Genomic DNA, 21,671 nt, shown 5'->3' on the forward strand with positions numbered 1-21,671 from the left:
GAGAGGCAGGCAGAGAGAGAGAGAGAGGAGGAAGCAGGCTCCCTGCCGAGCAGAGAGCCCGACGCGGGACTCGATCCCAGGACCCCGAGATCATGACCCGAGCCGAAGGCAGTGGCTTAATCCACTGAGCCACCCTGGCACCCCAACCTTTGTGTTTTTCATGAGAATCTCTGTTCAGAAGAGGAAGGGAAGGGATTTCAGATGATTTTCGTGAGGAAATGTCACAATGAAATGAACAGATATAAGAAAGTCAATTTCTAAAAACCTAGGTATGATTTCTGGTGTGGAGGAACCCTTACTGTTTTTAATCCGGCCAAACAAGACACAGTTTTCTAAATGTTTAGAAAATATCCCTACCTCTGCTTATCTCTAAAATAAGCAAGAAAGCAAGACACGAAGATGTGAATGCAACACAATCCCAAACAATAATGGGATTGTCTTTGAAGTAGCTCCTTACTTCCCAAGTATTTTCATGACTGTCTAGGTTCTAGGTCTTTTTCTTTTTTTCAACTTTGCCTTTCCCCCTGCTTTGACCCATTTGTGATAGAAACATTTTAAAATTTTCAAATGTGTAAGTTTTAAAAATTATTTTTGTTACTGGTTTTTAACTTAATTGCATGGTGTTTGGAGGCTTTGATCTATAGGATACTCATTCCTTGATTTTTGATGAGACATGGTCCATTTCTGTAAAAAGCTGTGTGGGTTCTTGAGAAGAATGTGTAAGTGTTAGCTGTTGGGTACAGGTTTCTAAATGTTCATGTGTCAAACACATTAGCTCTTTTATGGGGATTTCTTGTCTGACTCCTCTTCCCGCCCTTCCTCAGTATTTTGGTTAGAGAACATTTGGCGTGTCCTTGAAAATAAAAAGGACAAAAATATGACTTGAAACATAATAATGAAAAAAATTCACCACCCATCCCACAAAGTAGTCAAAGCAGGTGGTTTATTACTGTGCATACAAGAGTCCAGTGCTCTCAAGCCTGGAGGGTTGTTCAGAAGGGATTGGAGTGAGGGGTGCTGGTCCAACTTCCTTTTTATACATCCCATGTCCAACTTGGAAGTCATGATCTTGACCTTGGATAAAGGCTTTATGGATGAATGCTTTGAGGTTTCATGCCTTAAGGATTTGAACCTCCTCATATTCCTACCCCCAAATGTCTTTTACTTTTTTACTCTTGTTCACCTACTCCTAGGTCTACTGCAACAGCCCTCCAGTAGACCTGCCTGGCCTGCTGTTGCTAACTCAGGTGCCAGCTACTTCCCTAAAGTGCAGAATGAGGGACACCTGGATGGCTCAGTCAGTTAAGGATCAGAGTCTTGGTTTAGGCTCAGGTCATGATCTCAGGGTTGTGAGATAGAATCCTGCATCGAGCTCCCCACTGGTCATGGACCCTGCTTAAGATTCTCTTTCTCCCTAATGAAACACATGGACTCTGCTTGAAAACTTACTTTTGCTCTCCTCATCCACTGGGTCAAGTCCAGGCTTTCTAGCAAGTTTCTCAAGGCCCTCATTGTTTGGTCCCAAGTCATCTGCTAGGCTTTGTCTCTGACAAACTCTTCTCACATATTAAACCCCAGCCACCCAGACGATATACTCTTCTCGAAATGTGCCAGGCACTTTCATACCTCAGGCCCTTTGCTCATGTTCTCTTCCTACTTTATCCTTCTACCAGACTGTTTAGCAGTCCACCCAGCCCATACACTGCCATCACATGAAGACAATGATTATGCTTCCTGGGAGACACAGGCTGTGAGAATACACAACCTTGGGAAAGTTACTTCACCTCTCTCTCTGTGCTCCCCTTTTCTCATCCGTAAAACAGGAATAATGTTAAGAGTACCTATGTATTGACCCTGTTGGGAGGAAAGGACTCAGCAGAGCCAGGTACATAGGGAAGACTGATAAGTAATAGCTCCTATTATTATCAGCCCAGTGCCTGAGTGGTTGTGCAAATACCCACTAATGAATAAATGCATGACCCTGTGCCTTTTAATAGATCACGTTGTGAACTCTGCTATATAGTTTGAACATTTAATCAAGCCTGCTTCTTTCTACGTGACTGCACACTTAAGCATGGGCCCTGATCTTACGTCATTTGTTGACCCTCCATTATACTCACTGCAATGCTTTTATTACTCACTTTTGATAAATTGAACTGACTAGGATATCACGTGGAGTGAGCCTGTAGGTGAAACTTGACAGTACAGGCTTGGGGAGGAAGGTGGTGGCTTTTGCTTCTCTAATAGCTGCTCTTAGAGCAATTTCTCCTGGGTCAATGGCGCCTCATAATCTCTTTAATGGACAACTTAAATGAGATGGTGAGGCCTCCAGACTAGGCTGAGTGTGCCATAGGGCACACATGACTGGGGGGTGCTGAGTGACTGTATTGGCCTGAGAAATCCATTCAGACTTTTCTCCCATGTGATCAGATCTCCCTTCTTGGCTTCTGTGGCAGGACTCCGGAGTCACAGGGGAAGGATACGGGTGAAGCCAAGTCATCACCCCCAAGGTCAAGGGACTTAAAAAGTTGTTGAGGAAGAAATTCTCCTCCATCAAGCAAATGTGCAACAAGGGAGGGCCTGAACCTTCTTAAGAAAGTTCCTGAGCCTTATTGAGCAGATCTCCTCCACATCACATGCCAAGTTTGGCCTCTCAATGCATCACCATCAAGATCAGCTCTCTTTTTTTGAAGTAATCTCTACATCCAAAGTGGGGCTTGAACTCATGAGCCTGAGATCAAGAGCTATATGCTCTACAGACTGAGCCAGCCAGATGCCCCAGACCTGCTTTTTTTTTTTCCCCCTTTCTTTCAGACCTGCTTTTTGGTTGGTTGTGTGACTGTGACCTCTCTGACTCTGTTTCCTCTAGGAGGGTAAGAAAACCCCATCCTCACAGGGTTGTTCGAAGGAACAGGAACATCACAGATGTGGATATGCAGTGGAAGATTTTCTTATAATTCCCCCAGGAGAGAGAAATGCCAGCTCTGGCAAGCTAAGTGCCCTTCCCTTAGTGGCACAATATAAATCAATCTGCTTGTTGAGTTAGAACAAAGCCAGGCAACGGGAGTGAGTCTCCAGGCCAAACCCATCAGATATATTACAAAGAAAATATTTTGTAAAAATAAAAAGGCAGGAATGTGATGCTTCACTTTCTTTTCTCCAAAGAGCTCTTTTCATAAAAAATTTCTTTTTATATAATGCATTAACAGGCATCAGTGGAAACACACTGGCGATGCCAGAAGGTCAGTCACCTGACTAGGGGTGTAAAAGTTTCCTCCAGTCTGTCTGGCCAGGTTATTTTGAAGCTCTGAATCTGGGACAGGGAGCCAAAGCAGCTGAGGTGGGAGCAGCAGGCTAGCTCTTTCAAGATGTAGAAGCTGGGGCTAGGGAACTGTGGGTATGGAGAAGGAAAGAAGGGTCAGCTCTGGCCACTCAGACCCTTCCAGAGGGGGGAGTGGACATTCCGGTCCGATCTCAGGAATAAATGTACCCAGGCCATTCCTGGCACATTTCCTTTGAAGCAAATTTCAGGGTCAAGGCATAGAATCTCCGACTTCTTCTGTTGGAGGGTCTCAGTGTTTTCAGTCAGAAGTTCAGGAGAGCAAAGGGTTTCAGAGTCCACTGATATCACACCTTGGATCCATTTGGTGCTCAAAGGGTCTCACACCACATACGTAAACACCTGTACCCTTGAGCTGTGTGCAGTGGAAGAAAGAGAAACCCGAGGTTCAGCAAGGCTAAGTGGCCCTCACCTCACAGTTGACAGAACCCAGACTCCAAATCAGGTTTTTTGACTCCTCTTCCCACGTTCTTTCCGTGGGGATACTTTCCATGTGCCCTTGTGTTTTTTAAAAAAAAGTAATCTCTACACCCAACATGGGGCCTGAACTCACCACCCCAACATCGAGTCGGATGCTCTATCGACAGAGTCATCCAGGTATTGTATCTTTGTGTCATTTTTATTTAAGTCATACTTAAGCCCTGGAAAGCTGGGATGAGCACATATGATATTCCTCTTTGTTGAGCTGGAAAGTTGAACAACAAATCCACACATAAAACTTGGCACTGGAAGACAGGTCTTCTCATCTTCCAGGATCTGTGTTTTAGATTAAAAACAACCTGGAGATGGGGGATTCCCCCCCCCACCCACAGAAGGATGGTGGAGGTTGGGGAGTGAAGTCCAGGGAAAGCCACAATCTGCCTTCAGGGAAACTTCTCATTTTCAAACTGAAAGATACAACTTCTCTGCCTCAGTTTCCTCTTCTAAAAGTCTTTGAAGGGGCTGGGGGGATGAAGAGGGATGGAGAGTTATTGTTTAGTGGGTACAGTTTCAATTCAGCATGAAGAGAAAGTTCTGGAAATGAATAGCAGTGACAGCTATACAAATTGTGATGGTATTTAATGCCACTTAAAAATGGTTAGGGGTACCTGGGTGGCTCAGTGGGTTAAAGCCTCTGCCTTCGGCTCAGGTCATGATCTCAGGGTCCTGAGATTGAGCCCTGCATCGGGCTCTCTGTTCAATAGGGAGCCTGCTTCCCCCTTTTTCTCTGCCTGCCTCTCTGCCTATTTGTGATCTCTCTCTCTCCCTACAATCAATAAATATTAAAAAAAAATGGTTAAAGTAGTAAATTTTATGTTATGTATGTTTTACCACAATTGAAAAAATAGTATATAAATAAATGGGGGGTTAACTGATGGTTTCTAAGTTTCTGTCCACTCTGAAAGTCTACGATTCTTACCCTGACTGGAAATTTCCTTCCAATGTAGCTTTGTCTTTCCAAGTGCTTTCTCTCCCTAATCTCTCAGAATGCTCTCCCACAAGACCCCAACCCTGTTCTTAGGCAGAAAGGAACACCCTGAGCTGTCTTGCAGTTGGCATAATGACCGAGGGTGAAGGTCTAGATTTAGTCTGCATCGTGGATGAGGCCGGCTCCTTGTTAAATGACTGGGGCAGAGATGGAGCATTTTGGAATCGTGACCACCTCTTATTTTGATGGATTGATGTTCTCTGCTAAAAGTGGCATTGGGCTTTTGTCTTAAAACTAAGATGCATTTATTTAATTAGGCTTGACATAAAAGCTGGATGGAGAAACCTTATCCCTGAAGATGAAGGCCCAAGTCAGGGAGGCTGGTCAAGGACTTTCTCCTCCAGCTCACAATGTAGGCATGTGGCAGTTCTGGGGCTGGAGGGCAGATATAAAACCCCATCCTCAATGCAGTCCTCAAGACAGTTTTCTGAGATGACAGGGGTGTGGGAACCCGCCTTGCTGGGTCCTATGAGAAATCCAGGACAGTTCAGGGAGGATCCAGACTTCTCAGAGGAGAGCACTGGCTCAGAAGGTGGATATGAAGCCTGAACCCTTGAGCCCTGGCTCCCGCCTGGGGGGTCTGTGCAGACACTGGGGCAGGGGCAGGCCTGAGAAGCTGGCAGGTGGGCGTGTGATGCTAGCCCACCATCACACCTCATCAAGAAAAGGCGGTCAGCAGTCTAAACTGTACTGGAAAAAATGAATTAATATTAACTGGTTCCCCAAACAGCCCAGAGTTTGATTTTCAGCCTGACTGGATTCTTCTTCCATGTAGAAACGTTTCTCTTATATATAATATCCTCTTCTCCACCAGCCTCCAATGTGTAATCAGCGCAAGATAAAGTAAGGTGAACAACGCATACACCCGTGCCATTTCCAGACTAGCTCTCTCTGAGGTGTGGTCACGGGTCAACAGGAGCAAGGGGGTGCCAGACCATGAGAGGATCTGCAGACAGGGAGCCAATGGTGCAGCAGCTGGCATGCCAGGAGGGGGCGCGGGGGCTCTACCTGAGACTCTTCACAAGCGTTTCTCCAGAGGGGAAAACAAAGGCTGGTATAGTAGAGCAGAACTGCCTCCTTCTACAATGTGCTCGGAGTTCTTGGGAAGCCTTGGAAATCAGATTCCTGGGATTCAGGGTGCTTCACTTCCCTCTTCAGTAGCTTTCAAGGAGATGTCTATAAACCTCCGTGAAATGGTATGGTGGGACATAAGCCAACCCTGAGGGTAGCAAGCAGCTGGTCTGTAAGCAAAGATGCAAGGAAACTGCTCCTTAAAGGGACCCTTCAGTCCACCAATTGAGAACAAGACAAGAAAAGTAGTGAATTTGGTAGTGACAGATGTGCAAAGGCAGGAGAAAGAACCTAAACACAGCTCAGGTGGGAATCAACACGCAGGTGGCAGGTCAAGCAGTTGAGAGGGCCAGACTTCGCGCCCAGAGACCTAGCGTGGAGGAGTGCGCTGGCTGCAGGGGCCGGCGTGGCGGCTGGGGCCGAGCACAGGGCTTCAGGGCGCAGGCCACAGTGTATGTTTGGGGGGGAGCAGGACACCTCCCCAGGGCACAGGGACTGTCAACAGCCAGACAATGCACATCACAGTGCTCAGGTTCAGAAGGTAAGAGTGAGGTTGGGGGCCAGGCTGGGCCTGGTAATGATGCCCCAAATGATCCGTGAGCAGCCAGAGGCCTTCAAGAGGCCCCCCTGCTTCTCAAGCCAGGTCTTTAAGGAACCGCTCTCTTTCCTATGCACCCCTGGCCATTTTCCTCCTCTGCAATGAACATCGCAATGACGTTCTACTTACCTATCCTGTGGGAAAATTCTCAACTCATGTTGAACAGGCTGACTTTCTATGTCTCAGTTGTTTTTTGTGTCTGAGAATTCTGAGCTAGCAGTGCCAAGATGCCTGCGCTCCCTCAGCACCTGCTTTGTGCTGAGTTAACTCGAACACAGCCATACACTGCCCAAGAGCTCGCTGGTACCTGAAAGGATCCGTATGGAATAGTCAAGGGCTGCGTGCACACCTCCTACGGAAACCCTGGACGGACCAGAATATTTGGCTCGTTTCTAACCACATGCCCTCTCTACAGTGCCAGTTAACTGAAATGTCTGCCTCAAGTATTGTGTTTGAAAACTTTCCAGACATGCATCAACACAACTCATGGCTTTCCTCCATTCAGCATGAACATCCTACTGCTTTTGCTTATGCATCCCAAAGCGCCTCCCTGGGACCCACTGCACTCAGTCTATGCGAAGGGCTGCAGGCCTGGGATGAATAAGAACCTTAGAGATGTGTTCAATGCACAAAGCAGGGCTAATGCAAGTGTACATGAGTGTGAGTGTGCTTTTGCTTATCTAACCATAGAATGGAGCATCTGATTACATCAGTTAACTTTCTCCTTCTGTATTGCTCACCTGGCCCCATGAGGCTCTGGGCCCACTTCTTGCATTAAAGAGCAGGGTGGGAAAGGCACTTTTCTCTCCCATTCCACCTGAGCTGAAAAAGGTCCCAAGTTGCCTTCTGGATCACAAATACCTGGCTTGTCCCTCCCTGTGCCTGGACTGCCTCTGCTTGCTGATGACATCTGTGATACAGGCCAGCAGAGCTTAGACTTGGAGGGACAGGCATCACCAGGGGTTTACAAGCTGATAGGTGTGGGCTCCATGGGAGCTGGTGCCTATCCGAGGAAACACAGGGAAAGCAGAGCCAGAAACTTCCCCTGGCTTCCTCATTCTCTAAGATATATTTAGGCTACGAGTGCCAGACCCACTTCCACCCACAGTAGGGCACTGACACACACATGCTGAATTTAACTCTGTGGCAATACCCACATCCATAGGCAACCACTGTATCCTGGCAGAATGCCTGCTTTCAGCCACTGGCTCTGACCTGGTTCAAAGCAACTGGCATCTTCCATAGCTGCCTTACTCCTTCTCAGGCAGAATGGTTTTTCTCTGGTTTTCTGGTGGTTGACTTAATATGGTGGCGGAATTCTTTGGGATTAGGTCAAATTAGAATAAGAATATAAAAGTCCATCCAGTTAAGTGAAAAGCTTAGGTCTCTAAAAAGGAAAAGATTTTTAAAAAATACTTATTTTGTACTCAGAGGAACGCTCTAAATTTTTATCCATTCCTGGTGATGAGAACACAGATTTGGAGGAAAACATTTCCATTTACTCTGAAAGACAAAATGGCAGGGAAAGCCAGGCTCATGTTTGCTTTAATTGTCTAGGGTTAGTAAATTTATGAGGGTTATCCCTCAGTGGCAAGCCATGAAGGAGTCCTATTTCTCTAACCCAAGATCGTTTCTAGCCAAAAAGGGTCTGGAAATTGATTTCATGTTCTTGGTGGAGGTATTGGTTCCAATCCCATACCCTGGAGCCCTACAGTATAAGAAAGGCCTCTGACAATGTTTTAGTCTTCCCATCTCTAGAGAGATCGCTGCTAAGGTTACAGAAGGGAGGCCTTTCCCAGGGCTATTTTTACTTCCTGGTGGGACAGGCACTGTGCAGGAGCTCTGGGGCCGAGCAGAGGCAGGTCCTGGGGCTGCTACAATCACTCATTTGCTCTCAGCCAGCCATACCCAGTAACTAGGGAGCAGGTTACCCACCAGACCACACCTAGTCCATGATTTTGCTGGAGCCTCAAGGGAGGAATAGGTTCTAGTAGAAGAACCAGGTGAAGAGGATAAAGCGGAAAGTAAAAGAGGGAAGAGAGAGGAAGGAGAAATAAAAGAAGGAGAAACTAAAAGAGTTCTTGTCTTTCAGCAGGCAATCTGCCACTCCTCATAAGGCCATTTTCCACAGGGGGAAAAAGTGCTCTAAGTTTCCAATAATGAAGTTGGATATTTTCTACACAAAGCCATACCCACCAAAGAAGGAAATATTAAGCAAGAATTCAGGAGAACCAGAAGTTTTACTTAAAAAAAAAAAAAAAAAATCTAGGTCAAGTTTTCTACAAAAATTGAGCTGAATCAATGTATTTTTTTGTTTTTGTTTTTAGGTTGGGAGGGGACACCCAGAGATGTTCCCACATGACCATTTATCCTTGACTGACCGGTCACTTCAACAAGGTCACTGTTAGAGAACACATTTAAAAAGACAATCATTATAGCAAATAGGACAACAATAGCTGCTTCTACCTCCATGCTAGTATTAGGGTCAAGATCATCACACTCTGACTCCTCGGAACTGTTCGTCTCCTTGAAGGGCAGCATGAGGAGGGGGAAGAAAGAGAACATAGTTAGAACACAGGCAGCTTTTGCTGGAGAGTGAGGAGAACTTCAGAAAGGCACGAGCAATGGAATATTGGGCTGAGAAAAAACCAGGTGCTTCTAAGGTGGGGGTGCTGATCACCCAGAAGTGGCAGCATGCTCTTTTCAGGGGCGGGGGTGGGAGAGGAGGCTGGGATCGTGTGCCGCCACGCATCTCACGGGAAACAGCAGTGGAAGAGGCAAGCACATGAAGCATGATCGTTGTAGAATTTAAACTCTTGTCTTCCGTGAGGCTGGATTTCCCCAAGGAGAGTGAGGGAGGGAATAGAATTTCTTTTCCCCAAGAAGGACGTTCTTTATTTTGCCCAAGAAGGGGAAAAAGTGCCAGGTGGGGAATCACACATTATAAAGCTGTTCAGTCAGCATCAGCAGTCTGATTCCCATTGTCCAGAGTCAGATCTTTTCAGAGGGCCCAATGTAAAGAAAACAGATCACATCACTTCAAGATTTGGGGTAGGGGGAGCACAACAAGGGTCTGCTGAAGCTTAGAATCAGTGGGTTCACAGCAAGAGGTGGATTATTACAGAACAGTAACTTGGGCTTTGCTGATATGCCTCCTCTTCCCTGCCCCTGTATAGGCCTGAAAATGATGATGTCTGAATTCTGGGGAAAAGAAATGAAACTTTACCAAGGCCATAGTGGCCCTTAAATTCCAAACCTCAGACTTCACAGGTTTGGAGGTTTGGCAAATACCCCTAATCTCCTTCCCCTGCATGTATTTTCAAACCTAGGATACTGAATAGGCAGCTTTGAGAACTTTAGTATGAGTCCAGCATCTTGCATTTTTTACAACAATAATGCTGCAGATAATGTGTTATAAAACATGTGCACAGTATAAAGAGAAAGATATAAAAGAAAAAAAAAAGATACTTACTTATTTGAATCAAAGTTGCCAGGAGAAATAAAAAACGAAAAATAAATTGATCTTGCATGCAAAATCCTGCTAAACTACATCCCCTCTGGTCCCCACGCTGGGGAAGAAAAAACCCCATCCACCCAAATTGCCTCGTGAGATGCTGCAGGGTGGGACTAAGTGAGAGTTGGGACACAGCTCTGGAAGTCCTTACTCACTTTAACAGAGACTTTGTTGCCCAGAATATCCTTGGGTTTACGAGGCCCTGTGGCTTCATTTTTACCCGTGTGCTCCACTTCCGCCCGCTTTCTCATTCGTAGAGTATGCCATGAACATGACTTCCTGTTGTACCAAAAAATGCACCAATCAAAATGGCAGGTCAGGGCAGAGTGAGGTGGTGGGTGGGCTTGCCACCCTCGGGTGAGTCAGTAGGTGAGGTGCTCCAGTCAAGCCCCAGCTTCGGAGGCCCCAAACCCGCATGCCAGCTCCTGTGGTGGCTGGTAGTTGATCTTGCCTCCGATAGGCAGTGAGCGATGATGAGCTCTGACTCCTCCTGAGAGATGTGCAAGGTTGGCTGCAGCACTTGAGGAAAATATGAGTACTGGGTTATTAAACTCTACCAAGGAAAGTGTTTATATCATGCTGAAGAAGCCTTAGAGGACTGAGGAATTCTCTTCCTGAGCAGTATGGTGGAGGGTGGAAGAATGAGGTTGGGGGGGTAGTGGTGGGTAAAACAGAAAACATAAGAGAAGTAGATTTTATAGTGCATAAGCTATTGGTACTTTCCCAGGACCAGAAAGAAAGACCCAACAGGATGATTTTGAGGTTTTCACCTCATTATTTATATTTGGGCTGTGGCTATTCCCAAACACTGTAGTACAGAAAGGATTTTTTTTTCTAGAGCATTTGACTTAATACACAGTTGAACACAACTCACTTATCTGATTATTTTAGGATGAAGGGTTTTTCTTGGTCTATGTCTTCCTTGTCACTCAGGTGTTTGTGAATAAAGAGCTCTGTCGAGCACTAAGAGGTCCTAGAGTTTTTCTGTTGGGAGAAGACCCATTATGCGCTCTCAGGGTGGTGGGGGCAGCAATACCCTAACTTCTTCCTTCCCACTAAGGGGTCTGGAAGCTACTTCACAGACATGTAAAGACAAGCTCAGAGCAGAGCTTTCAAGTTCCACATATGTCAGGACTCAAAAACAAAGACGTCAAAAGCCAAGTCACAAACAGCATTAATGACCCTGGGCAGACATTATAAATTTCAGGAGTGGTCACAGAATTTGGATGAAAGACTATCATTGTCAGGAATAAGTGAGGTTGGCCTCCCTTCAGTGTCTCCTTGTCAAATTTAGGCCTTTGCAGACAGAGCCTGATGAAAAGAGCCTTCATTAAGGGAAAGGGGCACGGGGTGGGGGGAGAAACACACACATAAGACTTAGGAGGAAGGAGAATGTTCGAATATTTCAGGAATTTTAGGATGTGCCGAAGTGCTTCCAAAATATTTATCGCTAACACACATGTTCAATGATCACCTTTCTGAACAGGAAAGACCAATAATAGTCATGTTCTCAGATTTTGGGGGTAAGGGGACTCCATCAGAAAGCAAGGATCTCTTGGCCAGACCTTGTCTTGAACCTCCTGAACAGGCAGGCTCCCTAGCATACCAGCAACTCCCTTTAGTTGTTGTACCTGAGCGAGAACCAGTCCTGGAAACTGACTTTAGACAATATCACTGTTAACTTCAGACATTCACCTTGTATCTTTACCCCCAAAATCTACATCCCTGACTCAGTCTGGGAACACCTTGAGTCAGGGAGGTCCATGCTACCAAGACTCCTAGGGTGGACAGACAGTGAGTGCGTGTGTAAATCTGGGGGGTGTTCCTACGTTTATTAACAACCCTCTGGGTCATTCAGTATGCTTGATGAGAAACTAGAAATGTTACAAATAATGTTCAGAAGAAAGACTCAGGGTAGTATAAGTGGTAGGGCAGGCTCAATTCCATATTCTTCCCAGAAGAAGTTGTCATCATGGTTTGGGCAGCTTCCATTTCTTGGCCACAGGCCCAGGAACTGATGTGGAAACAGGGTTTCAGTGACATTTATGCTGGAGGCATCACAACCAATTCTGACTCTTGTGGTCCTAGTAGGCCCTGGGGAGGATGCGGTTAAGTGTCCTTCACTGATAAATACTGACAACCACTCCAAGTCTGTGCCTCTGCTCCACTCCCACCAACCCTTGTGCAAGAGGGGTTGACAAAGAACTGGAATGACCCATTCATATTTGGATCTGTTCTCTTTTGCCCAGCCTGACATCCCTTCTACCTTCACTCTCATGGAAGGTATGAAAAAGTGGCCAAAAGACACAAAAGTGAGGAGGAAGTGCTGAGAGCTTGCATAATTAGGTCACAAATCACAACAGGTTAGCTCTGTAGTTACCAGGTGATTGACTATTAAGAATTTCAATGCTTTGAGGGCCTTTATTTCCAAAGCTCCTTAAAAGGTACCAAAAGCAAATGTCTTTAGAATAAAAGGACTTAGGCCTATTGTGCCTTGAGGCCACCACTGATTTCAATCTGGGCCTGTCATCACTTAGAAAGGCCAGGGTGAGGTTGGTCACCTCTCCCCCAAGCTAGAGAAAGGGCCAAAGAAGCGCTATTCCTTTGGTGCCCCTGTTCAGCTCTGTGGTGGGTAATTCCTTCCACCTCTGCCATGGATGGCCAGACAGCACGGGAAACAGGGGGTGCAAGCCAAGCACGGCCTCATACCCCAGTCATTACATTATGTCAGCACCTCAAGGGTGCCCAGACAGATGGAATCCTATCTGTACCATTCTACATCTCAGAGGTAGAGACAGAGATATTATAGGGGCTCTTGAAGGGAAGGCTAGTATTGGAGCTTTAGTAACTAAAAGCCCTTTCTGTGTAGGAAAACACTGCCAATGCATTCAACCAATCCCTAAAATACAGAAAAGAAAAAAGAAAAAAAAAAAAAGAATAGTTTGCACATTTAAAACTCACAGAATAGTGAAATAGGGGAAAAAGGGTCAACTAGTCTTTAGCCTCATTAAAACATGCTCATGGTGAAAATTTATTTTACATATTTAAAATAGTACATTTAAAATTATTAGTTACATTACAGGTACAATGATGAACATTGTGACTCTCCATTTATATTGCACAACCTGACTTCATCCATATGGGGTTCTTTAAATAGTGCAAAATACTTTATACAGGAATGTGTTCAGAAGGGTCTTCGCAACCAAAATAAGGAAAAGAAATATCTTACAAATTACCATGAACATATATTAAAGTGACAGGGGAGGGGAGAAATTAAAAAAAAAAAAGTTACAATCTGTACAGAGGAATTGCCACAGACAACCAAAAAGTTCCCTCTCTTCTGGGAGAAGCAGCAGGCCTCTGACCTATATAGATCTGGCACTCGTGCTAAGGTAATTTTTTGGTGTCAATCAAAAAAAAAAAAAATATATATATATATATATATCGGTAACTTAATACAATATAAATAAAGTCCAGTCCAGTGAATCCTGTGGTGGGTCAAATGGAGCAACGGAAGGCATACCTTTTGTCATCTAGGGTTTCAGTAGGGTTCTTTTCTTAATGGGGGAGGGGAGGAAAAAAAACGAACAGAAAATTATAAACAAAAAGGAAAAAACCAAAAAACAAAAAAACCCATAGCCACTACCGTCAACAACAACAACAACAACAACCACAGCCCAGAACAATCCAGCCTGGCTGCCCCATGCTGCGTGTGGCTCCAGCACTCAAACATTGGTTCCAGTGGCACTGTCGAGAATAAGCAGCAGGAATTCCCTAGCATGTGTTTGCATTTTTTGTGTTCTTTGTTTGGTTTTGATTTTTTAATCCACACACTCCTCTCCCGGGGAAGCCAACGAGGCACTTACTTGATGCTTCCGTCACTATTTTCTGTGGCTGCTGTGGCTTTGGGGAGGGGCGCCAGGACGCTGCCCGGGACCCAGCCCTCTGCCGCAGGGGAGCGGTCGCTGGCGGGCTGGTACACCAGGCACATGCTCTGCTGGTTGACGGCGAGGACCTGGACCACCTCACCTTGGCTCACACAGATTTCGTTCTCCTTCAGTGCATAGTAATCTTTGATCACAGCCATGGATGAGGTCCCATTGCAGCCTCCCAGGTCACCCTGCTAAGAGACAAGGGCAAGAGGGACACGGACACGAGGAGGCCGGTTCACATCCCACTGTGTGGTTAAAGGCCAACCCTCCACCATCAGGGTAAACAGCAGACAGAAGATTATTTTAAGTGATAAAATGATATTAATAAACATGCTTTGAATATCTATTTTTTATAACAATGTTGCATATAATACTATAATCTAGGGTGAATAAGCAGAGAATTATCTAGCCTAGGGAAAGGCATAAACACCTTCCACCTGGAAGCCTCTCTAGCATGTAACCTTCCCACCAGCATCCTCCAATGCACGGAAGAGTGTGGCACAGGCACAAGTATACATAAGCACTTGGGCAGAGTGACGTTGGGGCAAAGGTCATGTCAGGGTCACAACCCCCCAGGAGAAAGAAGACAGACCCTTTGAAACATTTTTTCTTCCTTTTGTAAAAGCATTGGTCTTATGCTACATTCTGATCTTCTTTGAAGCAGGACCAACAACAATGAGACATTTGCCCAATTCAAAGGCAAGACCATGACCTACCCTGACCCAACTTGAGTGGAAACAAAACTCTGGTCCCACCTGTATTCATTAATACAAGAGGTCCTGCCTCTGAGGACTTTTCATATGAGTACACCAGGAAAGCTGAATCTTGTCCTGTACCTCCTAGTAATCTGGCTACCTCACACAGCATGATCAGAACAAAAAATTCCTCAGTAAGTTTGACAAAAGGCCAACATGGCTTCAGTTAATTCACAAGGGTTTATTTTTATTTTTATTTTTTTACTTATCTATTTGACAGAGAGATCAAGATCACAAGTAGGCAGAGAGGCAGGCAGGCAGAGAGAGAAGGGGAAGCAGGCTCCCTGCTGAGCAGAGAGCCTGATGCAGAGCTCAGTCCCAGGACCCTGAGATCATGATCTGAGCCAAAGGCAGAGGCTTAAACCACTGAACCACCCAGGCACCCACAAGGGGTTTTTAATGTAGAAAATCATTTCTAGGTAATGTGATGAAATAGGTCAGTACAGTTATTCTAATGCAGAATTGAACTTAGACATTAACAGTTGATTTAAAAAAAAAAACTTATGGTAGTTTTTATTAACAGTTAATTAAAAACTCAGTATCATCTAATAATTTGGATAAAGCAAATAAAACAATAAAACCAGAACACGTAAGTGAAAAAAAAAATCTTCCTATTCACAGCTCCATTAAGTTCTATAGGCAACTGGGGCCTAAAGAGATTAATGAACTTGCTAAGGCTCTAGAACAAGTGAGCTGCAGAATTTGGAATGGAACCAGATTGCCTGAATTCCTAATCTAGCACCTTTCCCATTTATTCTCACACCTACCACTTGGTAGGGTCAAAACCGCTGTGCAGACTGGGTCTACAGTTAATTCTATGCTGCTGCCATGGTGATGTTTGAATTGTGGATTATCTGTGAATAATGTCTCATCCAAGTCTGCTGTTCCCATTCACACACAGACGAGCAATCTCCCCTTGCTGCCTCAGCCAGTGGATGGTGGAGGACCATGAACTCACTTCAGCAGCTCATCAATAGAAAGAGTGATCTCTTTAAGATGTCAAACACTAGAGTTGTCACTTTCAGTGATTCAAACCACAACTACTCTATTTGGTAGAAGTCAAAATTGCCACTACAATACTACCTTATATTTGCAGAGTTTCTGCAGATGACAACAGTCCTTTAACACAGAGTATCTGAGCAGAGGGAACTGGTCTAACTCACTCAATTGGCAGGGGAAGAAAGAGAAATAATTGAGCCTTGGCTGTATTTAGTGGGTTGCTTCTGGTCAAATGAGAATAAAAAGAAGCTACTTCCTCAAGGGAGCTCGGAGGCTGTGCCCTCAGAGTGGTGAGGGTGGGGGTGCGGGGCTGTCACTTACCTTGCTGGCCTCGAACTTGTCCCCAGGCTGGTGGTAGTCAAACCCTGGACTGCCATTGGAGGTAGATATCTTCAGGGGTGGCAGAGGTGGGTTATAGCTGGAGCCCTTTGGGGGCTTCTCAGAGCCCGTGGGGACAGAGGAGTAGGGCCTGGGGCTGGCTTGGGGAACCCTGGATGGCTGGGACCTCATCACGGCCGTGCTCCTTTCTTTCCGCTGGTACTCAATGGGTGACTGTAGGGCTGCAGGGTAAGAGCGGATGGTTACTCTAAGCTCTGGGAATCCCACAAGGATTTGGAAGCTTATTACACACAGGCTTTGTGCCAGGCACTGTGGTGTTACTGAGGAAGACACTAACCTTGTTTTTAAGGAACTTATAATCTCCTGTGAGAACTAAGAAAGCTACCTTAAAAAGGAAAATGCAGACATGAAGTGATGCCCTATGTGAGGTGCACAGTGTTGTGCAAAAGCAGCAACAAAGGCTTTGTGTGTGTGCATGTGTGTGGGTGCGTGTGCGTGTAGGGGCCCGTAGGAGGGGTGGTGACATGCTTCAGACTCTGCAGGATATAGGAAAGTGTGAAGTGTGTCTGGGGAATGGGATGGGGTCAAAGGACCTGCAGGCCATACGTCTCCATGGAGGAAGAGGAGATGAGACAGGAAAAGGAGGTTACGGGTGCCATGGTTGAAAGATCAACAAAGCTAGGCTAACGAGTCTGGGTGTAATTCTGAAGATCACGAAAAGTGATTGGATTAAATGAATTTGAACATTTTAAATTCTCTCACCAGAGCCACATCCAAAGAACATTAACCTCGTGGCAGCTGGGAAGAGGGATCAAAGAGGCTGATTCAGAAACCTTGAGATAGTGACCAGTGAGACCCAAGCAGAGCAGAGCCAGAGAGAATGTAGAATGGCTGTGGGGTGGCACGCGTTCCGGAGGGAGATGAGACTGCCACAGCCTTGGTGCAAGGAGGAAGCGAGAGCTGAGGGTCACTCCAATTCGGAGACCGGTAGAACGGCAGTCAGTGGAACTCAGGAGAGAGAGGAAAGATGTGAGCCTTGTTTTAGAGTTTCAGATAAGAAAGTTCCAAGGCCTGGGTACTAAAGAGGGATAGCCAGGCAAAAGGCATACAGGTCAAACTCTGTAATAATGACTTCAAGGGCTGGCCCACTTTTGTCATTTTTTTTTTTTAAAGATTTTTATTTATTTATTTGACAGAGAGAGATCACAAGTAGGCAGAGAGGCAGGCAGAGAGAGAGAGGGAAACAGGCTCCCTGCTGAGCAGAGAGCCCGATTCAGGGCTCGATCCCAGGACCCTGGGATCATGACCTGAACCGAAGGCAGAGGCTTTAACCCACTGAGCCACCCAGGTGCCCCCACTTTTGTCATTTTTATCAGGATTCTCTGTAACAAATATTTAAGTGGGTTAATAGCTGGGGCCTTTCAATTATAGGAACATTTCTACAGTGATAAGTATGTACTTCACTAGGACCCAATACAGGGCCACCCTTCTTCCTCTCTGAGGTCTCAGGAGGGAAATATTGGCTCTGCGATGCCTGCACATGTCTCTGCGAGCAAAAGGCTGGCTCCACTCTGTCATCACAGCCTTACCCCTTGAACTTGTCAAAAGTATCAGACTCCTGCCAGAGCTCAGCCTTTCTCCCTGGAGAGTATTCTGTAGACATTAAATATTTAAGTATTGATAATTTAGTTCAGCAATAGCTCTATAACACACTATAATTAAGAGAAAGGTCTCTTGGAACCACGTAAAAGTCTGGACCATGGACTAGACCCAAAGAAATGCAGTTCCAAGTTTTAAATAGATGGCAAAGAGTTTTGAAGCAGGCCTTATCAACCTGACTATATGAATCAGTACCTATCACATGGAACTGGAGTATTACCTGTTTATAGATATAATAAATGTGCTGAAGTATTTCAAAATAAAATGGCTTTTTATTTTTTTAACTTTTTAAATTATTTTTTTAATATGGCTTTTTATTTTTATTTTTATTTTTTTTAAGATTTTATTTATTTATTTGACAGACCGAGATCACAAGTAGGCAGAGAGGCAGGCAGAGAGAGAGGAGGAAGCAGGCTACCTGCTGAGCAGGGAGCCCGATGTGGGGCTCGATCCCAGGACTCTGGGATCATGACCTGAGCCGAAGGCAGAGGCTTTAACCCACTGAGCCACCCAGGCGCCCCCTTAATATGGCTTTTTTTTTTTTTTAAGATTTTATTTATTTGTCAGAGAGAGAGGGAGAGAGAGCGAGCACAGGCAGACAGAATGGCAGGCAGAGGGAGAAGCAGGCTCCTGCTGAGCAAGGAGCCCGATGCGGAACTCGATCCCAGGACGCTGGGATCATGACCTGAGCCGAAGGCAGCTGCTTAACCAACTGAGCCACCCAGGCGTCCCTTAATATGGCTTTTTATTTTTTATTTATTTATTTATTTTTTAAAAGATTTTATTTATTTTATTTTGACAGAGAGAGATCACAAGTAGACGGAGAGGCAGGCAGAGAGAGAGAGAGAGGGAAGCAGGCTCCCTGCTGAGCAGAGAGCCCGATGCGGGACTCGATCCCAAGACCCTGAGATCATGACCTGAGCCGAAGGCAGCGGCTTAACCCACTGAGCCACCCAGGCGCCCAATATGGCTTTTAAAATGAGCTACACAGACAGCCTTTATTTCCGCTTCCACTTCCACTTGTTCAGTCTGCATTACTCAGGTCTTAGGATCAGGGAAGCTACGGATCTCCTGGAAGGGTTTGTTTTTGCCTATCTATAGCATCTTCTGCCTGATCCCGTTTCTTTCTTTGCTTTGTTTACCAGGGAGGTCATAGATAAATGTGTATCCCTACCACCACTGACTATATGGTAATTTGTGGTTAAAAGCCTAATTTTAAGTTATATAATTCTTGGTTCAAGTCCTTGTTCTATCACCTACTGTTTTTGTGACCTTGGACAAGTTTATTAACCTTCCTGAATCCTTTCTCTCACCTGAAAAATACAGGATAATACGACTCACATTTCCATGTGACCTGAGGATGAACGGTGATGATACCAGTGAATACATGCTTAGCACCGTGCCTGGCTCGGAGAAAGGACTCCATGTGTGAGCCGTTGTTGTTACTTCCATTATTGCTGGTTTCAATTTTTTCTTATTTGTCTTTTGTACTGAATTGATAAACTTAAAAATCTCATCCCAGCTTAGAATCTATCAGAAATTCTTAACCACTGGATGTAATTCGATCAATGTATTTTATATATGTGCACCTTCTACCTAAATTTTATCAACATAGGTGTTAATTCAAAGTTCTACATTCAGAAACTGTAAACTATATACGACTTCTATTGCTATCCCTCAGGGCTGGGCTGGTGTTTTATTTTAGACTTTTTAGAATGAGAAAGAGCCCTAGAGATCACAAAGTTGTTTTTTTTTTCCATCAAACTGCCTACAGTTGGGGGATCAGAGGGGATGACCCCAAAATACTCTCACACTTACAGCGTGAAATTGCTTTGAAGTTTCATGTTTATCTTGCTGTATAATTTCTTTTTACATGTTTAAAAATAAATACAATGTGTTAAATCCCTTATCATGCAATTAGACTGAGATTGTAGGGAGCTGTGCCATGCTTTCCTGCTTCTACTACCAGAGCAAATGCCAATGTGGGCAGAGTAGACTGTTTCTCCTTTTCGCAAAAATGAGCCAACAGAAGCCCAGAGAAACATCATGACTTGCCCATGGTCTTCAACTGGTATGTCACCTTCAATCTTTCCCCACAGCATTCAGGTTGCTGCTGGACACCCAACAAGGGCTGTCTGCACCACGTGAAGGAGTCCAGATTCCAGTACTTGCAAGAGGTGACACATTCGACACTGGATCTGTGTGTGTGCGAGCACGTGTGTGTACACACAGGCATGTGTGCTTGTGGAGTCTATGTATGCATGCATGTGTGTGTACATATGGATATATGTGCTTGCTGAGTCTGTGTGTACGTGTGTGTGTGCACATATGGATATATGAGCTTGTTGAGTCTGTGCACGTGCATATGTGTGCATGTATGTGTATGTATGTATATGTATGGGTATATGTGCTAGCTAAGTCTCTGGGGTAACTTCATTTCTGGTGACATTCTGCCTTCACCTTCTGGCTCTGTTTCTGCTCAGAATGACTGCTGAGCGCATCAACTTGAGAGACGAGCACTACTTTATTTTTTATTTTTATTTTTTTTAAAGATTTTATTTATTTATTTGTCAGAGAGAGAGAGGGAGAGAGAGCAAGCACAGGCAGACAGAATGGCAGGCAGAGGCAGAGGGAGAAGCAGGCTCCCTGATGAGCAAGGAGCCCGATGTGGGACTCGATCCCAGGACGCTGGGATCATGACCTGAGCCGAAGGCAGCTGCTTAACCAACTGAGCCACCCAGGCGTCCCACGAGCACTACTTTAAAACCGTACGCTTCCTGTCACATGCTAAGCTCAACGTGGAGACAACCCCAGCAGTGAAAAGAGATAAAGAAACATAAACAAGGTAGCAGCACCATTTCACTTCGGTTCCCACCACCAGTTAGGGGACTCCTGCGGGGTCTGTAGAGAGCTACACATTCTGTGTAATCATGAGCTCTAGGAAGTATCAGGAGATCACTGAAATTTAGAGTTTAGGGATACCTCTCCTTTGAAAGGGCTCAAGCTGGCTACCAAGAGGACCTATGTAGGCTCTCCCACTGATCTGTCAAATTCCCAGTTATCACTAGATCACACCAGAGAATCTGTGAAAATACCAGCCGTTAGCCACGAAATGGGAAAACATAGGACACTGCTAGTCAGCCCCTAAGACAAGGTGGATGTGCCCAACTCAGACTTCGGCCACAATCATTACCAGCTGGCAGTGGTGGCCACAAGGCATCTACCCTATGTCCAGGCTCTAAGAGAATAGCTCTTCTTTTGGAAAGATGAGGCATCTTTATCATGTTCCATCTGTTCCACTGACATATCCAGGTTCAGAAAAATTCTAAACAAAGTGTTTCTGAAAACTACAAATATACCATCCATAGAAAATGTCATCCGGGCTCATGAAGTCACTGTTAAGCCCAGACCCAAGGAAGTTCAGAGGTGTGGGGTTCCCTGACATTGGCCCTGTTAGAAGCCAGGACCAGTACCTACCATTTAAGAAGTCTCGCTGTGTTTCTAAGACTTGATTGATGTCCTGCACCCAGGCCTGCTGGATGTCCGCATTGGCGGCTTGCAGAATGACCCTCTCAGAAGTCTCTCTATTCATGAGTGCAAACTTGCAGGGGTCATTGTCCACGTTCTCCTCCAGGACCAAGTAATTCATCTGGAAGAATCCAAGTTGAGTCTTTTCATACTTAAATGTTTAAAAAGAAAATCAACAACATATTACAGCTCCTCCAAGTTTTTAAAGATTTTTTTTTTTTTTTTTAATTTATTTGACAGAGATCACAAGCAGGCAGAGAGGCAGGCAGAGAGAGAGAGGAGGAAGCAGGCTCCCCATGGAGCAGATAGCCCAATGCGGGGCTTGATCCCAGGATCCTGGATCATGACCTGAGCTGAAGGCAGGTTCCTCCACGTTTTTATTTCAGGAGACATTTCCAAAATTTTGTCCTGGATCTAATAGCTAAATACTTTGGTTTCTGACTCTGAGTGAATGACATGATCCTGGAG

General features: G+C 45.2%; 1 protein-coding gene across 26 annotated transcripts in view; it reads right to left on the reverse strand.

Annotated features, from left to right (window-relative positions):
* The window catches only part of KALRN (kalirin RhoGEF kinase), a 675,882-nt gene that overhangs the window by 31,239 nt on the left and 622,972 nt on the right, over positions 1 to 21,671 (reverse strand). For 10 of the 26 annotated variants that reach the window (XM_047734993.1, XM_047734982.1, XM_047734967.1 and 7 more), the window contains 5 exons: positions 21,153 to 21,324; positions 15,999 to 16,237; positions 13,858 to 14,114; positions 10,147 to 10,270; positions 8,944 to 9,003 (listed from right to left, as the gene is read on the reverse strand). In XM_047734993.1, coding sequence (XP_047590949.1) covers positions 8,944 to 9,003; positions 10,147 to 10,270; positions 13,858 to 14,114; positions 15,999 to 16,237; positions 21,153 to 21,324 — 852 coding nt within the window. The other 16 variants (XM_047735033.1, XM_047735040.1, XM_047735046.1 and 13 more) reach the window with 6 other exon arrangements.

This window comes from Lutra lutra, chromosome 1 (assembly GCF_902655055.1).
Source record: "Lutra lutra chromosome 1, mLutLut1.2, whole genome shotgun sequence".
Classification (NCBI taxonomy): domain Eukaryota; kingdom Metazoa; phylum Chordata; class Mammalia; order Carnivora; family Mustelidae; genus Lutra; species Lutra lutra.